The 15,866-nt window shown below is 31.4% G+C and overlaps 2 protein-coding genes across 2 annotated transcripts in view; one reads left to right on the top strand and one right to left on the bottom strand.

Moving 5' to 3' along the window:
- The window catches only part of LOC145332187 (uncharacterized), a 37,150-nt gene extending 26,695 nt beyond the window's left edge, over nucleotides 1-10,455 (top strand). The window contains exons 19-32 of the mRNA XM_080177145.1: nucleotides 370-452; nucleotides 1,933-2,040; nucleotides 2,533-2,615; nucleotides 3,175-3,274; nucleotides 4,421-4,487; nucleotides 5,145-5,223; nucleotides 5,622-5,669; nucleotides 6,109-6,158; nucleotides 6,679-6,756; nucleotides 7,270-7,444; nucleotides 7,837-7,931; nucleotides 8,571-8,663; nucleotides 9,051-9,141; nucleotides 9,998-10,455. Coding sequence (XP_080033271.1) covers nucleotides 370-452; nucleotides 1,933-2,040; nucleotides 2,533-2,615; nucleotides 3,175-3,274; nucleotides 4,421-4,487; nucleotides 5,145-5,223; nucleotides 5,622-5,669; nucleotides 6,109-6,158; nucleotides 6,679-6,756; nucleotides 7,270-7,444; nucleotides 7,837-7,931; nucleotides 8,571-8,663; nucleotides 9,051-9,141; nucleotides 9,998-10,137 — 1,290 coding nt within the window. The 3' untranslated portion in view covers nucleotides 10,138-10,455. The remainder of the gene's footprint in view (nucleotides 1-369; nucleotides 453-1,932; nucleotides 2,041-2,532; nucleotides 2,616-3,174; nucleotides 3,275-4,420; nucleotides 4,488-5,144; nucleotides 5,224-5,621; nucleotides 5,670-6,108; nucleotides 6,159-6,678; nucleotides 6,757-7,269; nucleotides 7,445-7,836; nucleotides 7,932-8,570; nucleotides 8,664-9,050; nucleotides 9,142-9,997) is intronic.
- A 142-nt stretch (nucleotides 10,456-10,597) lies between these two features.
- LOC145332188 (beta,beta-carotene 15,15'-dioxygenase-like) overlaps nucleotides 10,598-15,866 on the bottom strand; it is a 31,545-nt gene continuing 26,276 nt past the window's right edge. The window contains exons 16-18 of the mRNA XM_080177146.1: nucleotides 15,677-15,777; nucleotides 14,979-15,087; nucleotides 10,598-10,884 (exon numbers count right to left, since the gene is read on the bottom strand). Of these exons, the coding sequence (XP_080033272.1) occupies nucleotides 10,749-10,884; nucleotides 14,979-15,087; nucleotides 15,677-15,777 (346 nt within the window). The 3' untranslated portion in view covers nucleotides 10,598-10,748. The remainder of the gene's footprint in view (nucleotides 10,885-14,978; nucleotides 15,088-15,676; nucleotides 15,778-15,866) is intronic.

The following is a 15,866-nucleotide window of genomic DNA, read 5'->3' as shown; positions in this document are numbered from 1 at the left end:
TATAAGTTTAGATGTATAATTCGGTAAACTACTACTTGGCTCAAGTGGTGGAGACCCTTTTCAACTGCTAGAAAATTGCTATTAGCTGGTTTTAAAAATCAAATACAAAATTGGGACAAGGTTCCCGCCCTGTATAAAGAAGAGTTACATATAGTTCATGCCCCTCTATTCTTTTACTTTACTGTTAACTTTACTTTTGTCATAGGAATATGGTTTTTGAGAGGGGGGAAAGAAAATAGAAAAAAATAGCATAAACCTTTCTCAAGACCTTTGCAAAGTTTCCATAATAAGGATATCCCAATCGGTCAAGTCATTTTTAAATTTTTAAAGCTTATCACTTTTCATTTAGAAAGTCCTTTCTTGTTTTAGCTGAACGATTGTACATTAACTTGTTTGGTCAACTTTGAGAGAAGGGCTATGTGTTCCAATATAGCTGAACCTATTACTTATAGGTAGGATATAGATAGATAGATAGATAATATTGAGAGAAGGGCTATGTGTTCCAATATAGCTGAACCTATTACTTATAGGTAGGATATAGATCGATAGATAGATAATATTGAGAGGAGGGCTATGTGTTCCAATATAGCTGAACCTATTACTTATAGGTAGGATATATATAAAAAGATAGATAGATAATATTGAGAGGAGGGCTATGTGTTCCAATATAGCTGAACCTATTACTTATAGGTAGGGTATAGATAGATAGATAGATAATATTGAGAGGAGGCTATGTGTTCCAATATAGCTGAACCTATTACTTATAGGTAGGATATAGATAGATAGATAGATAATATTGAAATATATAATATAGGTAGGATATAGATAGATAGATAGATAATATTGAGAGGAGGGCTATGTGTTCCAATATAGCTGAACCTATTACTTATAGGTAGGATATAGATAGATAGATAGATAATATTGAAAGGAGGGCTATGTGTTCCAAAATAGCTGAACCTATTACTAATAGGTAGGATATACATAGATAGATAGATAGATAATATTGAGAGGAGGGCTATGTGTTCCAATATAGCTGAACCTATTACTAATAGGTAGGATATACATAGATAGATAGATAATATTGAAAGGAGGGCTATGTGTTCCAAAATAGCTGAACCTATTACTAATAGGTAGGATATACATAGATAAATAGATAGATAATATTGAGAGGAGGGCTATGTGTTCCAATATAGCTGAACCTATTACTTATAGGTAGGATATAGATAGATAGATAGATAATATTGAGGGGAGGCTATGTGTTCCAATATAGCTGAACCTATTACTTATAGGTAAGATATAGATAGATAGATAGATAATATTGAGAGGAGGGCTATGTGTTCCAATATAGCTGAACCTATTACTTATAGGTAGGATATAGATAGATAATATTGAGAGAAGGGCTATGTGTTCCAATATAGCTGAACCTATTACTTATAGGTAAGATATAGATAGATAGATAGATAATATTGAGAGGAGGGCTATGTGTTCCAATATAGCTGAACCTATTACTTATAGGTAAGATATAGATAGATAATATTGAGAGGAGGGCTATGTGTACCAATATAGCTGAATCTATAACACATAGTAATAGTAAAAAACAAGGATAACAACAATAACTTGTGTAGGGGTTCATAACTTAATAGGCAGAAAATTGTTTGTAAATCTACACAAAATTGTACATAATTTTTTTGCGTAAATACAGGATGCTGCATAAGGACATACTCTCATTTTTATGATTTAATTATAGAGATTCTTCGCTTATTATATTGGATATTGTTATCGGCCTAGGAATCATTATCTCAAAATTAGATGAATAGGATAATTATATAAAACAATAAGGTTAAAACTCGGCATGTTTTAAATGGACCCTATTTATAGAAAAAAATCGCTTTCATAATGGATGAGTAGACTAATATATTTATTTTATTTTAGTCCCTCTCGAACTTTTTGGATCTACCTTGCCATCCGTACAGTTCTGGGAGTGCTAACAGCGAGCAGTCTCATGATGTTTGAAGGAGCTGTCATGGCAACTATACAGGAATGAATTCTATTTATAAAGTAGCTTTGTTTTTATAAATTGGCCCTGTAATTGTAAACACGTTTACTTTTGGTCTATAAGTATTTCAGGGAGGGAGGGGGTATGGACTGTAAATTATTTAGATACCCAAAGTTTTAAAAGCACGTCCTCTCCTTAGTTGGAATAAAAGCATTGGGTACTTTTTAAAAACATTTTCCCCTGATCATTACACTCATGGATCCTAAGGGATAAAACACTGGAAGGTAAATTGATAGACATCCCCAATGTGATATACAAAATTATCATATCTGTAGACTAAAGTTATTAGTTGAAAAGTTGAAACTACTAGCGTGGAACCAACAAATTAAATTCAATAAAAGTATCCAAATTTTTTTAACCAATTAAAAGAATAAATTGGTTATAAAAATTTGGTTACCTTTATAATTTACATTCCAATGTCCCCTCCATTCCTTACAACACTCAACAATTTATAAATAGAATTACTGATTAAAGGAGCTTGGTGGTGATTATGGTCTGCAACGATTTGTTGGAAACTTTGGCGCCATTGTTTTCGCTCCTATGGGCGGGTATCTTATTGGTAAGCATTTAAAAGAATAAAAACCAGGATGGAATAATCTCAAATAAGCGAAGCAAATTGTATAATGGATGAAGTTTAAAACTATTAATGGTAAAGCTTTTTTTTAAATTTTCGGGACCTTTTTAATTTAATTTTATTTATTATTATACATATATCTATTTAAAAAATCAAGAAACCTATAAGTAATTTTCAGCTGTTGTTGGGGTCAACAAATAGTAGAATTGATGACCTTTCCATCTACCCCCCAAATATTATTTTAGATCTGATTCGCTTGTTGGTTATACCTTATTTCTGCAATATGTATGTTCTATTATTGTCTTCTTCCTTTTTCTTTCTTTAACACTCTTAAAGATGAGCCATATATTTTATTTACAGCTTCCCTATTATTGAAATCCTTCTGAAAAATGATATATAACATCGTATTACAGACAATTTTTCACGAATATTATAATAAAAAAAAAAATATTACCAGTTTTGATAGACCCGAGGGTTTATTATATTTTTTCATTTTAATATCTTCTATAATACGATGCGATAAATAACTATTATATTTTTTTAGATCTGACAAGTTTGGACCTTACTCGGACGGATTTTTCCTCAGTTGTTTATGTTTATTTGGGGCTGAAACTTCTAGCAGCTTCACTCATTTTATTCATAAGGTAATTATAATTTATTTTTGAACAAGAATTACAACATCCATATGTAGCGAAGCACAGTTATTTACTAAGTATATTTGCGATAACTTTTATTTAATGAAATCTTCCAATTTTTAACATGTACAAAACGGCCTGCTTAATTGCTTCAAGATCCATGTCAGATCTATATAGGAAATAAATGTCTATAAACGAGCTCAAGTTTTCCAAGGAATATTTGTTTAAAACTCATAGTGCTCCAATAATCCATAATAAACTCTCATTGCCCAGAACGATAAGACCCATTATTTTACTTTATTAAAAATAAATTCCTTTTTTTAATTTCATGTTGCTATTTACCTTATATCAATGTATTTAATTTCTAATCATAAAAAAGAAAATTTAAATTTATAAAATAATAAATGTAAGAAAACTCTGTTTTAAAAGAATTCGATTGTGGCGACACTTTGTGTGTTCAAATATTAAACTAAAATTGTAATCATCATCATTAACCCTTTGGTGATGGTAATGTAAAGAAAAAATATAATTTAAAAAATCTTTTTAAAATCATTTAGATTATTAAATATTTACTTTCTTTTAGATAGTAATGCCGGGTGAGGAAAATAGATTTATTGAGAAATAGATATGCATATAGAAAACTAGCCAATAGGGAGATAATTATATCGAGCCAACTCTAGTATTAAAAATATAACACAAGTAACATAAAAAGTAGATGCTTATTATTCTGAAATTAGTTTTTAAAGTTTTTCCCACAAAAATTGTAAAAATCTAACCAAAAACACTAATAATATATGAAAAATAAAAAAAAGATATTTATTCCAGCTTATACCAAGAACGAAAATATTTCGGAAAAAATCACGAAACCTAAACATGATTTTTAGCTGTCGTTGGGGAGGGGGGGGGGCAAGACATATTAGAATTGATGACCTTTTTTTCTGTCCCCAAATATTATTTTAGATTTATTTCGCTTGTTGGCTATAAATTATTCCTGTAATTGTCGTTTCAAAAATTGTGGCTTGAAAAAAATATAAATATTGAAATTAAATAGACACTCAAAAACGGAAAATTGCAGAGAAAAAAGCATTTTAGACACTTTGATTTTAGAGAAGCATTTAATAATAAAAACTAAAACTAAAGAATGTTGTTTTGTAGGTTGGACTTCAAACCACCAGGAGAGAAAATATTGTCAAATTTGAGGGAAATTGTGAGAAACGCAGAGGTAAATTATTTTAATGTATTCAAACATTAATCAACAAGGATGACAACATTCATAAAAGCGAAGCTCTAACCCGACGTTAGAATAAACGAACATTTTTACTTGTCAGAACTTAAGAATAGGCAGAATATCAATTTATAAGTCTAAACAAAATTGTACATAAATTGTTCTGTTTTAAGACATATTTACATTTTTTAGACTGGATTATAGAGATGCCTCGCTTATAATTGTTGTCAAAAAAATTTAAATTCAACAGCTTCTTTTATGGGCTTTCTAGTAACGATTATATACATAATCATATAATTATATGTTAAAAAAACTTGGTGATTAGTTAGGAGAAGGGATGGGTTTTATTTTTCATTGTACTATCCTTGTAAGCAGTAGCCCTAGTATATGGGGCAATAATAAAAGCGCATCAACTTTACTATATATTTATCCTTAAAACCGATATATTGGATGCTTGACCAGTTTTTCATGTACTCTGATAAAATGATTCTTCCAGATGGCTAAAATAACGATACCCCCTCTATCCCATTCCCTCCCCTCCTACTGGATGAACTGATCCATAAATGAGGTACATATTTGCAAGCTAAACTGACAACAAATTATCCCCTATCGTCAATATATCCACGTATATCTTATATACATTTTTTCTTTTAGGTTATGATGTTTCTTGCTATGATGATGTTTGCTGGGGTTTTCTGGGGGTACATTGAAGGTTTCCTTTTCTGGTATTTGGGTAAGTTTTTTGCGTGTAAGGGGGGCCCCGCGGGGGGGTGGGGGTGTATTCCCTAAAAGATTCAATTGAACAATTAACCCCGGTCCCACCTTTATTTTTAAAAATTGAAATAAGGGATGGGGTAGCTCTTTAGTTTTTTTTCACTTTTGGCCAGGTTATGTTATACATATTTGATACTATTTGTCCACAGGGGCAGGTTTTTTGCACAAACTTTTAAGGGTTAAAAAAGTCTTTGAATTCGATTGTCTTTTGGGATTCGACATAACAATGATGAAATCTAATTTCATATTTGTCTCTGAACTAAATTTTCTTCACCACAGACGACCCATTACCCGCTAATTAATTTCCTTATTTTATCCCGAACAACTATTAGGAGTTCAAAGAATGTTATTTTTTAGATGATTTGGGAGCGAGTAAGCTGCAAATGGGATGGACAGTTACAGTTGGTTAGTTTAATCATTTTTAAAAAAATTATAGCACTGTTTTATAGACAGTTTTCTGCAAATAGTCAAATGAAAAATTATATGATTAATTTCAGTTTTGCTGGCCCGTAAAGGACAGTAGGCTCAGGCTACTAAAGTAGGAATTAATTCATTAATTCTTAATTTACTCTTCAAGGAAAAGTGAAAATCTTTTTATAATGAAAATTATTTATAAGTATTATAGTTATCAAATAGCACATGATTTATGAGCATTTATCTTAAATAGTGTATATAAGTAGAAATTTATAAATTAATATCAGATATAGCCTGTAAGAAATGACATTTTTGAGTGATTATAAGGATTAAAGGATTTCTCAAATATTTATGGTCAATTATATCAATCTTAGAAAATCCATAATCATTTTATTATTTAGCGAGCTTTAATTGATATTTTTTACTTTAGGTATGGTGACATCACTACCCTTCCTAGTTTTCAGTGGACCTATTACAGAGGTTTGTGTCTTTACTTACAACAGTCCGTCTGTATGTCTTTTATATGTTTAGGGGAAACTGAAGCTCTTTTTGTGCATATAAACAATGACGTCATTAAATGCAAATGTCCAATAACAGGCCAATACACAGACAAAAGTATATATTTCAATTGACCAATGTTAGGCCCGTCTACATATGCTCAATAAAAAATTTAGGGAAACTAGAATTTTTAGGCTGCTATTAAAGAAAGGCGGCTAATCTTTTTATTGATAAAATTGCGCATCTATTGTATAAAGTTCACTTGGTCCGTTGGTCTATCGGCAATGCTTTGAAGGAAAAATTAAATTAACTCGGCTACTATTTAAGATAATTGGCAAAAATTATAGGTGATTTTATTCCGCCAACTGAATTTTTTTCCTTTTCTTGTAAAATTTGAGTTGAGGGCCGACCTTCTCCTGCTTCCTGTGATTATAGACACATGTCTATTAATAAATCACTAGCCTATATATATTAAAGGTCTAATTCATATTTTTTTAATTAGAAAGTTGGGCATGTAACAGTGATCATATTTGGAATGGTTGCCTATTTTGTCAGGCTACTTGGTTATAGCTTTATTCAGGTAGTATTTATGGCTTTTCTTGTTACAAATGTATTTGTCCTTGTTCAGAAATTATTTTAGATTGTAATAAGATGATATGTGTGGCTCTAAAAAAAATAAGAAATCCTTTTTTTGCTCAAAGAAAAGGATATTTGAAAAAAGATTATCACATATGCTATATTCTTAATAGCTTTTCAAGTTAAAGTAACTAAAGTATTTTAATTTTTTAATCTGTCAAAAAAAAAGATAGAGTCTTCTCTAAATCAGTTAATCTGACGTAGAAACGTTGAAAGATAGTGATGATCGTACAAACCATACTTAAAGAGAAGTTTTGCTTTTCAAAAAATTATGCATAGTATTGTATTAAAAACAATTTTCCACGACAATTAAAATAAAAATCATAAACTTAGTACCATATGTGTTTACCCGGGCCTTTGACCCCTTGGGGCTGAAAAATTATTTTAATCTTATAATTTACATTTTAATATCCACAGAATGTTGTCTATAATACGATTCGACAGATAACTTTTTTAGAGCCCCGAGCATGTATACCCGTTCGAGGTGTTGGAGGGCTTCACCATGGCCCTAATGATGACCTCGGCTGTTACTTATGTGGCAAAGATCTCGACACAGACTACCATTGCCTCAGTTATGGGTTTGATGGGGTCGCTGTTCTTTGGAGTCGGCAAGGGATCTGGCTGCTTGTTTGGTAAGTTCCTTGGATAAATGAGTATCCAGAATATAATGATTTACTTGGTCCGTCGGTCTATCGGTTATGCACCAACAGACATTGAAATTACTTTTTTCTTTTTAAAAAGATTTCTATGATTTATTTATATTTATTAAATTAACAATATATACAATTTACTTTATACGCTAATCTTTTTATTAATTTTCTTTGTGCTTTCCTGCTTATGGATGTTGTCAACCTTGTTATTTTTTATAGACCTCAAGATTGCGGTCTTTTAAAAAGTAATAGGAGATTCTAAGATTTTATTATCCTTGGAGTAACAAGATGTTTGTCTGTCTGCCTGTCCTATTCAAAACTTTATCCACAATTTTATGATTTTATTCCGTCTAGTGATGTTATAATTTTTCTAGGTGGAATATGTATGAGTTATCTTGGCTCCATAATAACATTCAGATTATTTGCTGGTATAGCTGCCACATGCGCTATTGTATACCTTATATTCCAGGTATACAGGAGATAGATAGATAGATAGATAGATAGATAGATAGATAGATAGATAGATAGATAGATAGATAGATAGATAGATAGATAGATAGATAGATAGATAGATAGATATATAGATAGATAGATAGATAGATAGATAGATAGATAGATAGATAGATAGATAGATAGATAGATAGATAGATAGATAGATAGATAGATAGATAGATAGATAGATAGATAGATAGATAGATAGATAGATAGATAGATAGATAGATAGATAGATAGATAGATAGATAGATAGATAGATAGATAGATAGATAGATAGATAGATAGATAGATAGATAGATAGATAGATAGATAGATAGATAGATAGATAGATAGATAGATAGATAGATAGATAGATAGATAGATAGATAGATATATTAGTATTAATTATATTATTTGTTGGTATACCTGGAAACTGCGCAATTGTCTATCTTATATTACAGGTACTCAGATGGATGGATAGATAGATTAATAGATAGATAATAGGTAGATAGATGGATGTATGAATAGATAGCTATTCTTGGTACAGGTATAGATAAAAATACAGCAAATACAACATTTACATTTAAAAATTAATTAAACATTGTGACTTAAATCATTTGAAATGTTTTTTTAGATTTTGTATATTCGACCCAAACGGAGAGCTGGAAAAATACTGAGACAAAATTCCAATGAGAACGAAGGAGATGACAATAATTCAACAGCCAAGGTATCACTTATAATTTTTGTGTTTATTGACTAATAATTAATCATCTTGGTAAAAATTGTCATGAACTTTTGACAAAGTTTGAAAAAAAATATTTCACCTAAACCCGTTTGATTTTTCAATAAAAATAGTTAGCTTATTAGTACTTCGCCAATCATTACACATATGTCCTTGTTTAATGTAGTTTCCAGGTATGGCTTCGAAACTGATTGATGTCCGCTGGATAGAACCGGTTCTCAGCCATAATGAAAAATCATACATAGCAACATATTACAATTTGGCCACTCGAGGCTCACAAAGCCGGCTTAATTATAAATTTTTCGTTTTAATATCCGTGAAATGCTGTCCATAATACGATGCGATAAATAATTAAATGCAAATTTTCTTTAGGATTCTGAAACCGGTTTGGAAGGAAAGGATGATATAGACTCAAAAAACCAGTTACAAGATCATACCAATATGGCTAGTAGTATATTACAAGGTATATATTATATTATTATGGCATGGCAAAAATCAACTGGTACCTATCAATTAACCGATATATTATTACTTGGATGTTGCACCAGATTTTCATGTGCTCTGATAAAGTAATACTCTCAGCCGGCTAAAATAACGTATTTATTTATATATACGTCCTCAATATATCTATACATTTATCCATTTATCCATTTATTTCTTTATCTATCTAGATGAGTCAGTAATAATATATCTGTCCATCCATATGTCCATTTATCTGTCCATCTATCCATCTATCTGTCCATTTATCTATTCATCTATCTATATATTTATCTATCCATTCATCTATCCATCTATCCATCTATCCATCTATCCATTCATCTATTCATCTATCTATCCATCAATTTATCCATCCATCTATCCATTCATCTGTCCATACATCTATCCATCCATCCATCCATCCATCCATCCATCCATCCATCCATCCATCCATCCATCCATCCATCCATCCATCCATCCATCCATCCATCCATCCACCCACCCATCCATCCACCCACCCATCCATCCATCCATCCATCCATCCATCCATCCATCCATCCATCCATCCATCCATCCATCCATCCATCCATCCATCCATCCATCCATCCATCCATCCATCCATCCATCCATCCATCCATCCATCCATCCATCCATCCATCCATCCATCCATCCATCCATCCATCCATCCATCCATCCATCCATCCATCCTTCCATCCATCTATCCATACATCTATCCATCCATCTATCCATCCATCTGTCCATACATCTATCCATACATCTATCCATCTATCTGTCCATTTATCTATCTATCTATACATTTATCCATCTATCAATCTATCTAGATGAGTCAGGAAGAATGACTTCAGACCCTAACGGTACCTCGCGTAGCACCCCACTGCCAGGGGCGCTGTCCCATGGTCCGGGCAGTCTACTCAGCATCAATGGAGGACCACGTAGTCTTACTGGGGGCACAAGAGTTTGAAACTTCAATATTTATTTCAGTTTAAATCTTTAGTAGAATAACCAAGATAACCCCTACGTTTTTTTTAATCTTATCCTATAGTTGGTCTAAAAAAGAATTTTGACAATTTTTTAATTCAAATATTAAACTTTTTTTTTCTTTAACATTTAGACTATAATTGACTTATAATCATATCTAACTATGTGTTTTCAAATACATTTTAAAATTTAAAATTTTGTGATATTATTTAAAATGTTAACGAACCTATGTGTATAAATCAAATATTTAAATTTTTTTTGGAAGCACCAAAAATGTATATAGATTTTTTCAAAGCCATCGAAAATTTAAGTAACTTCTTATTCTAAAAAGATACTCATATCCTATGTTATAAAAATCATACACTTAAAAAATGCGTATATTTTTTTTTTTTACAAATTTTCAATAAAAATAAAGCACATATAAATTAAGAATTGTAAATAGCTTATTTTAATATAAATATTTTATTTTCTAAATGTTTTATTAATATAGAATAATAAAAGCCAAATAGTTTTAATTAACAATTAGGTTAGGTAAGTAAGTGGTCTCAACCCCACAGGGACTGTAAAAATATAACATTAATGTAACAATTAAAATTATAATTCCTTTTCAAATTTCTGATTCATTTCCACTGTGTCTAGAATTTCCTGTTTGTTCCAACTGTTTGAAAAATCAGCTTCTGGGAAGAACATGCCATGCGCCGACCAGGGTATATGATGGGGTAGGTACGCTCTAAAATAGATAAAAAAGGAAACAATTGATATAGATTAAATGGATATATTGACAGGGGAAAATTTGTCGTCAAGGGAGTGGATGGGGATTATCGTTATTTTAGCCAGCTGCGAGTATCACTTTATTAGAGTATATGAAAATCTGGTGCAACATCCAAGTAATAATATATCTATTAGTAGAACCTGGGTAACCTCTATTGGATGGAAGACCATTAGTCTTATTTTTGGTGAATCAAATATTGTGCATGATTACATTTTCAAACGTTCTACGGCACTAGTCGCCGGAAGGAAAAAGCAGTTTTTTGAAAGGGGCTATCTGAGATTATTACAGATTCTGATATATACATATATAGACTAATAAAAAATGCAAAAAACGAAATCAAAAGCGTTCCTTCTTGGGAGAAAATCCGGGAAAAATATTTTAGCTATTTTTAACCTAAAATTCACATTGGCAAGCCTGCAAAAAATATACAGACATTTTAAACATGGCATTGCTCAGCACATAGAAGTGGTAGAAAAATGCTATGCATACCATTGGAAAGCTTATAACCTCTATTTTTCATATTGGTATATAACGTTTTTGTACTATCATTAGTTTTTGAGATATCCTCTTAAGTATACACAAGTTTTAAAAATGCAGTTTTTTCTTGAATTTTGAGTTTGATACTTGTTACACAAACCTTAAATCTTATTGCTTAGCACCTAGAGTTATATAATTATTTTATATAGATACTAGCGACTTCCCCCCTAGCCTCTAGGGGCTTTGGCCTACGAGGTAATTTTTAAAAAATAATTTATGGGCAGCACCAGGAACTTTTTTTTTGGGGGGGGGGGATTTTCATTTTTTAGGGGGTTGGAGGTGTCACATCCCCCCACCACAGGACCAATAGGTATATACCCTATTTGTTTGTTGTCATTAACCTGATTCTTTTTGTAAAATCTCTTATATGATATAATCTGCCAGCAAATCTTTGAAAATTGAATTTTGGCACTTTTCTTCTGGGGGCTAGTGGGGTAAAACAGCTTCAAAAACACTAAAATCTAAAGTCTTAGCTTAGTTTTAGAGATATCAAGCTGATTTTTTAATGTAAACTTTTTTTACATAATTAAGCTAAGTAGTTACTGAAGATTTCATTTGGTACTTTCCTCCTTGGTGCTAGTGGGTTATAACACCCCCCAAAACACTAAAACTATAAGTTATGAGCCTATTGTTAAAGATGTCAAGATGATTTTTTAATTTAAGTTTTTTTTCATTTTGGCTATTTCCTTCTTGGCTAGTAGGGTAAAACACTCCCTATAACATTAAAATCATAAGTCAGTACCAGATTTTGCCCTGGCTGTTTGGACTTATTGTTATAGTTATTAAATGATTCTTTTTTTAAATTTTCTTATATGAATAGATCTACCTGTAAAACTTTAAAAATTAAATTTTGGCACTTTCCTTCTAGGGGCTTGTGGGGTAAAAAAGCCTCTAAAACACTAAAATTATAAGCTATGAGATTATTTTTGAAGATATCAAACTAATTTTTAAATATAAACATATTTTACATAATTGAATTAGTAGCTATTACAGATTTCCTTATGGCACTTTCCTTCTTGAGTCTAGTGTGGTAAAACACATCCAAATACAAAAGTTATGAGTTCTGAGCTTATTTTCAAAGATATCATGTTGAACTTTGATGAAAACATATTTCACAAAATTGAAAAAAATAATATAGTCCTTGAAAGAAAGTGCCCAATTGAAATCTAATGATTATTTAGTTCAGTTAATTGAAAAAAGTTTTCATTAACAAAATTAGCCCAATATTTTTAAAAACAAGCCCAGAACTTAAAGTTTTAGTAGTTTCTGGGTCAGTTTATCCCACTAACCCCTCAAAGGAAAGTGCCAAAACTTTCTGGTAAATTCAATCACTAGTGGTTACACCCCTAGAGGACTCTAGAGGCCCTTGTGGTAAAGGTTACCCCTCTACTTCCAATTGTACTTATTAAAAGAAAAGTTTTTAAAAATGGGAAGGGTTCATTTTTTTAGGGTGATTTCCCTTGGGAGGGTGATTGATTGTACCCTCCCCCAAAATAGTTAGAATCTTTCCCAGTACCTATAAGAAGCTACACGGTATAGAAGGACCATATCTGTCAGCGGTTACAGAGATCCTTTGCTACAGATAAAAAACGCTTACTACTTTATATAATAGGATATAAGAGATTTTACAAAAATAATCAGGTTGATAAATATAACAACAAGCCCAAACATCTAGAGCAAAATTTTGCACCAAATTTCTAAAAGTATATAAACTCCCCCCCCCCCCCTTTGGATCTTATAACTTAATTATTGGGGGGGTCTTTCACCCCACTACCCCCTAGAAAGTGTTAAGATGAAATCTTTACCTGCTACTTAGCTCAATTATGTGAAAAAGTTTACATTAAAAAATCAGCTTGATATCTTGATAAATAAGCTCAAGCCTTAAAGGCTTAAATTTTAATGTTTTGAGGAGTGTTCTACCCCACTAGCCCCAAGGAGGAACGTGCCAAAATGAAATAAAAAGTGGCTACTTGGCTCAATTATGCGGTATTTTCCTCTTAGTACTCAAATTTTCAAATTGATAAAAATTTTTGTAACAGGATAACGCCAATTATGCAAAAAAGGTATACTTTAATCAGCTTGATATCTCTAAAAATAAGCCCAGACCTTAAAGTTTTAGTAGTTTTGGGTGCAGTTTTACCCCACTAACCCCTTGAAGGAAAATACCAAACATTATGTTTACTGGTATATTTAATCATATAAGAGATTTTACAAAAAGAATCAGGTTAATGGCAATAACAACAAGCCCAAAAACATCCAAGGCAAAATTTTATACTGAATTTCATTGCCTATAAGTGTACAAATTTTCCCCCTCCCTCCTTGGTTCTTACTACAAACTATACACATTTCAAAGACAATTTTTAATTAAGCAAAAATTGAAAGTACCCAAAGTACCTAAAATATACAAATATATACATATAAAATAATTATGTAACTCTAGGTGCTAAGCAATATAATTTTTAAAAGGGTTGTGTAACAAGTACTAAACTTAAAATTAAAGGAAAAAGCTGCATTTTCAAAACTTGTGTATACTTCAGAGGATAGGTCAAAAACTAATAATTATACAAAAACGTTATATACCAATATGAAAAATAGAGGTTATAAGCTTTCCAATGGTATGCATAGCATTTTTCTACCACTTCTAGGTGCTGAGCAATGCCATTTTTAAAATGTCTGTATATTTTTTGCAGGCTTGCCAATGTGAATTTTAGGTTAAAAATAGCTAAAATCTTTTTCCCGGATTTTCTCCCAAGAAGGAACGCTTTTGATTTCGTTTTTTGCATTTTTCATTAGTCTATATATGTATATATCAGAATCTGTAATAATCTCAGATAGCCCCTTTCAAAAAACTGCCTTTCCCTTCCGGCGACCAGTGATACGGACAACCAACTCTTTGGCTGCATAACTTTTGTCTGGTAATTTGTTGGTATTATTTCTGTTTTTGGGCCAATACATTCCACCTAATTTAATTTTATTTATGTTGCACATCTTACACTGAAGAAGTAAGGAACTAGATTTTAACGTCTTTAATTTTTACATTGTGTTCGAATTCATCTTCTACCTACATACTATGTGTCACTAAATGCATTTAGTTTTTTTCATGAATCCTTTTTATGAGCGCATGTTATCATTTTTTTATATAAAATAGTAAGGCCTTGGGGGTGGTTTTAGGCTATTTTTCATACACATCATCTTCCATATAGTGTAGGATCTGGTAGTTTACATAACAATAAAATTATTTAAAAACTAATGTTTAAAATAGGTACTTTGCAATTGTCCTAAATGAGAGAGCATCCAGAAGTACGAGATAAGATTTTTCCATCTCTCCATCGAACATTATGGACAACAAATCGGTAGTATTTTTTAAAGAAGCTTTAAATATGTCTTGAGATAGTTTTATGCTATTTTTCTGACCCCCACACCTCCCCTAGAGACGAAGCAACTGGTAGATCACATAACAGTAAATCAACACTGTTTAATAAAACTATATATTTAAAAACCACCTAAAAAGCTACCTTGCAATTGTCTTAAATGTAAGAGCATCCAAGAGTAACAGATAAGATTTTTCCACCTCTCCATCGAACATTATGGACAACAATATACCATCATCCTCTGATTTACTATCTAAATAAAAACACTGTCAGTCCAACAGATCTATAGTATGTTGTATATACAGATAACTACCTGCCCCTCGTTTCCAAGGAACTTTTTTGTCTGCTGGCAAATTTTTTTCTGCTACTTGGCTGTGTTGATATTCCCGACACTTTTGGTTGATTTTCAAAGACCCAATTGGAAGTCGGTACAAGGTCCTTAAGGATGGAGATATACAGTTATTTAACCCCTTCCCTCTCTAGTTTTTTTTACTCTAATGTCAGTCCTGAAATACTTTTTGTAACTGCCATACCTATATATTTATGTATAACTGGCTTTTATAAAAATTTAAAAAAGGTGGGTTACCCCTAAATTGTTTGTAGAGTTACATAGACAGATATTCAGACAGACAAAGTATGGAACACAAAAGAATATATGTAGAACACACTTTTAATGTTTAAATCTATTTAATCTAAGAATAACATTTCTAAAGAATAAAAAATACTCTTAACAAAGTTACCCTACTATTAATTTATTTTTTTGAGCCAACGAAAAAGACATAATAGTTAAAAACAAACATTGGATACTTTTATAAATTCAAGTCTAATAAAAAATAAAAAACCTGGCGATTCAAAGAACCACATCTCCGAAGCATAATGATTTTCTTGGTACCATACTTTGTCTTCTGCAGGGTTGCAAATATTCTTCTTCACTAATGCTATCCTGTAATAACAAATCCTTGTATAAAAGTAACATGATGTCTGTCTGTCTGTCTTGCGTGTCTGTCTATCTATGTGTAAAGAAAGGAGCTC

The sequence above is a fragment of the Acartia tonsa genome, chromosome 11 (assembly GCF_053477335.1).
Source record: "Acartia tonsa isolate MP-2025a chromosome 11, ASM5347733v1, whole genome shotgun sequence".
NCBI classification, from domain to species: Eukaryota; Metazoa; Arthropoda; class Copepoda; order Calanoida; family Acartiidae; genus Acartia; species Acartia tonsa.
Note: the sequence above shows the minus strand (reverse complement) of the source record. Positions and strands in the feature narration are given on the sequence as shown.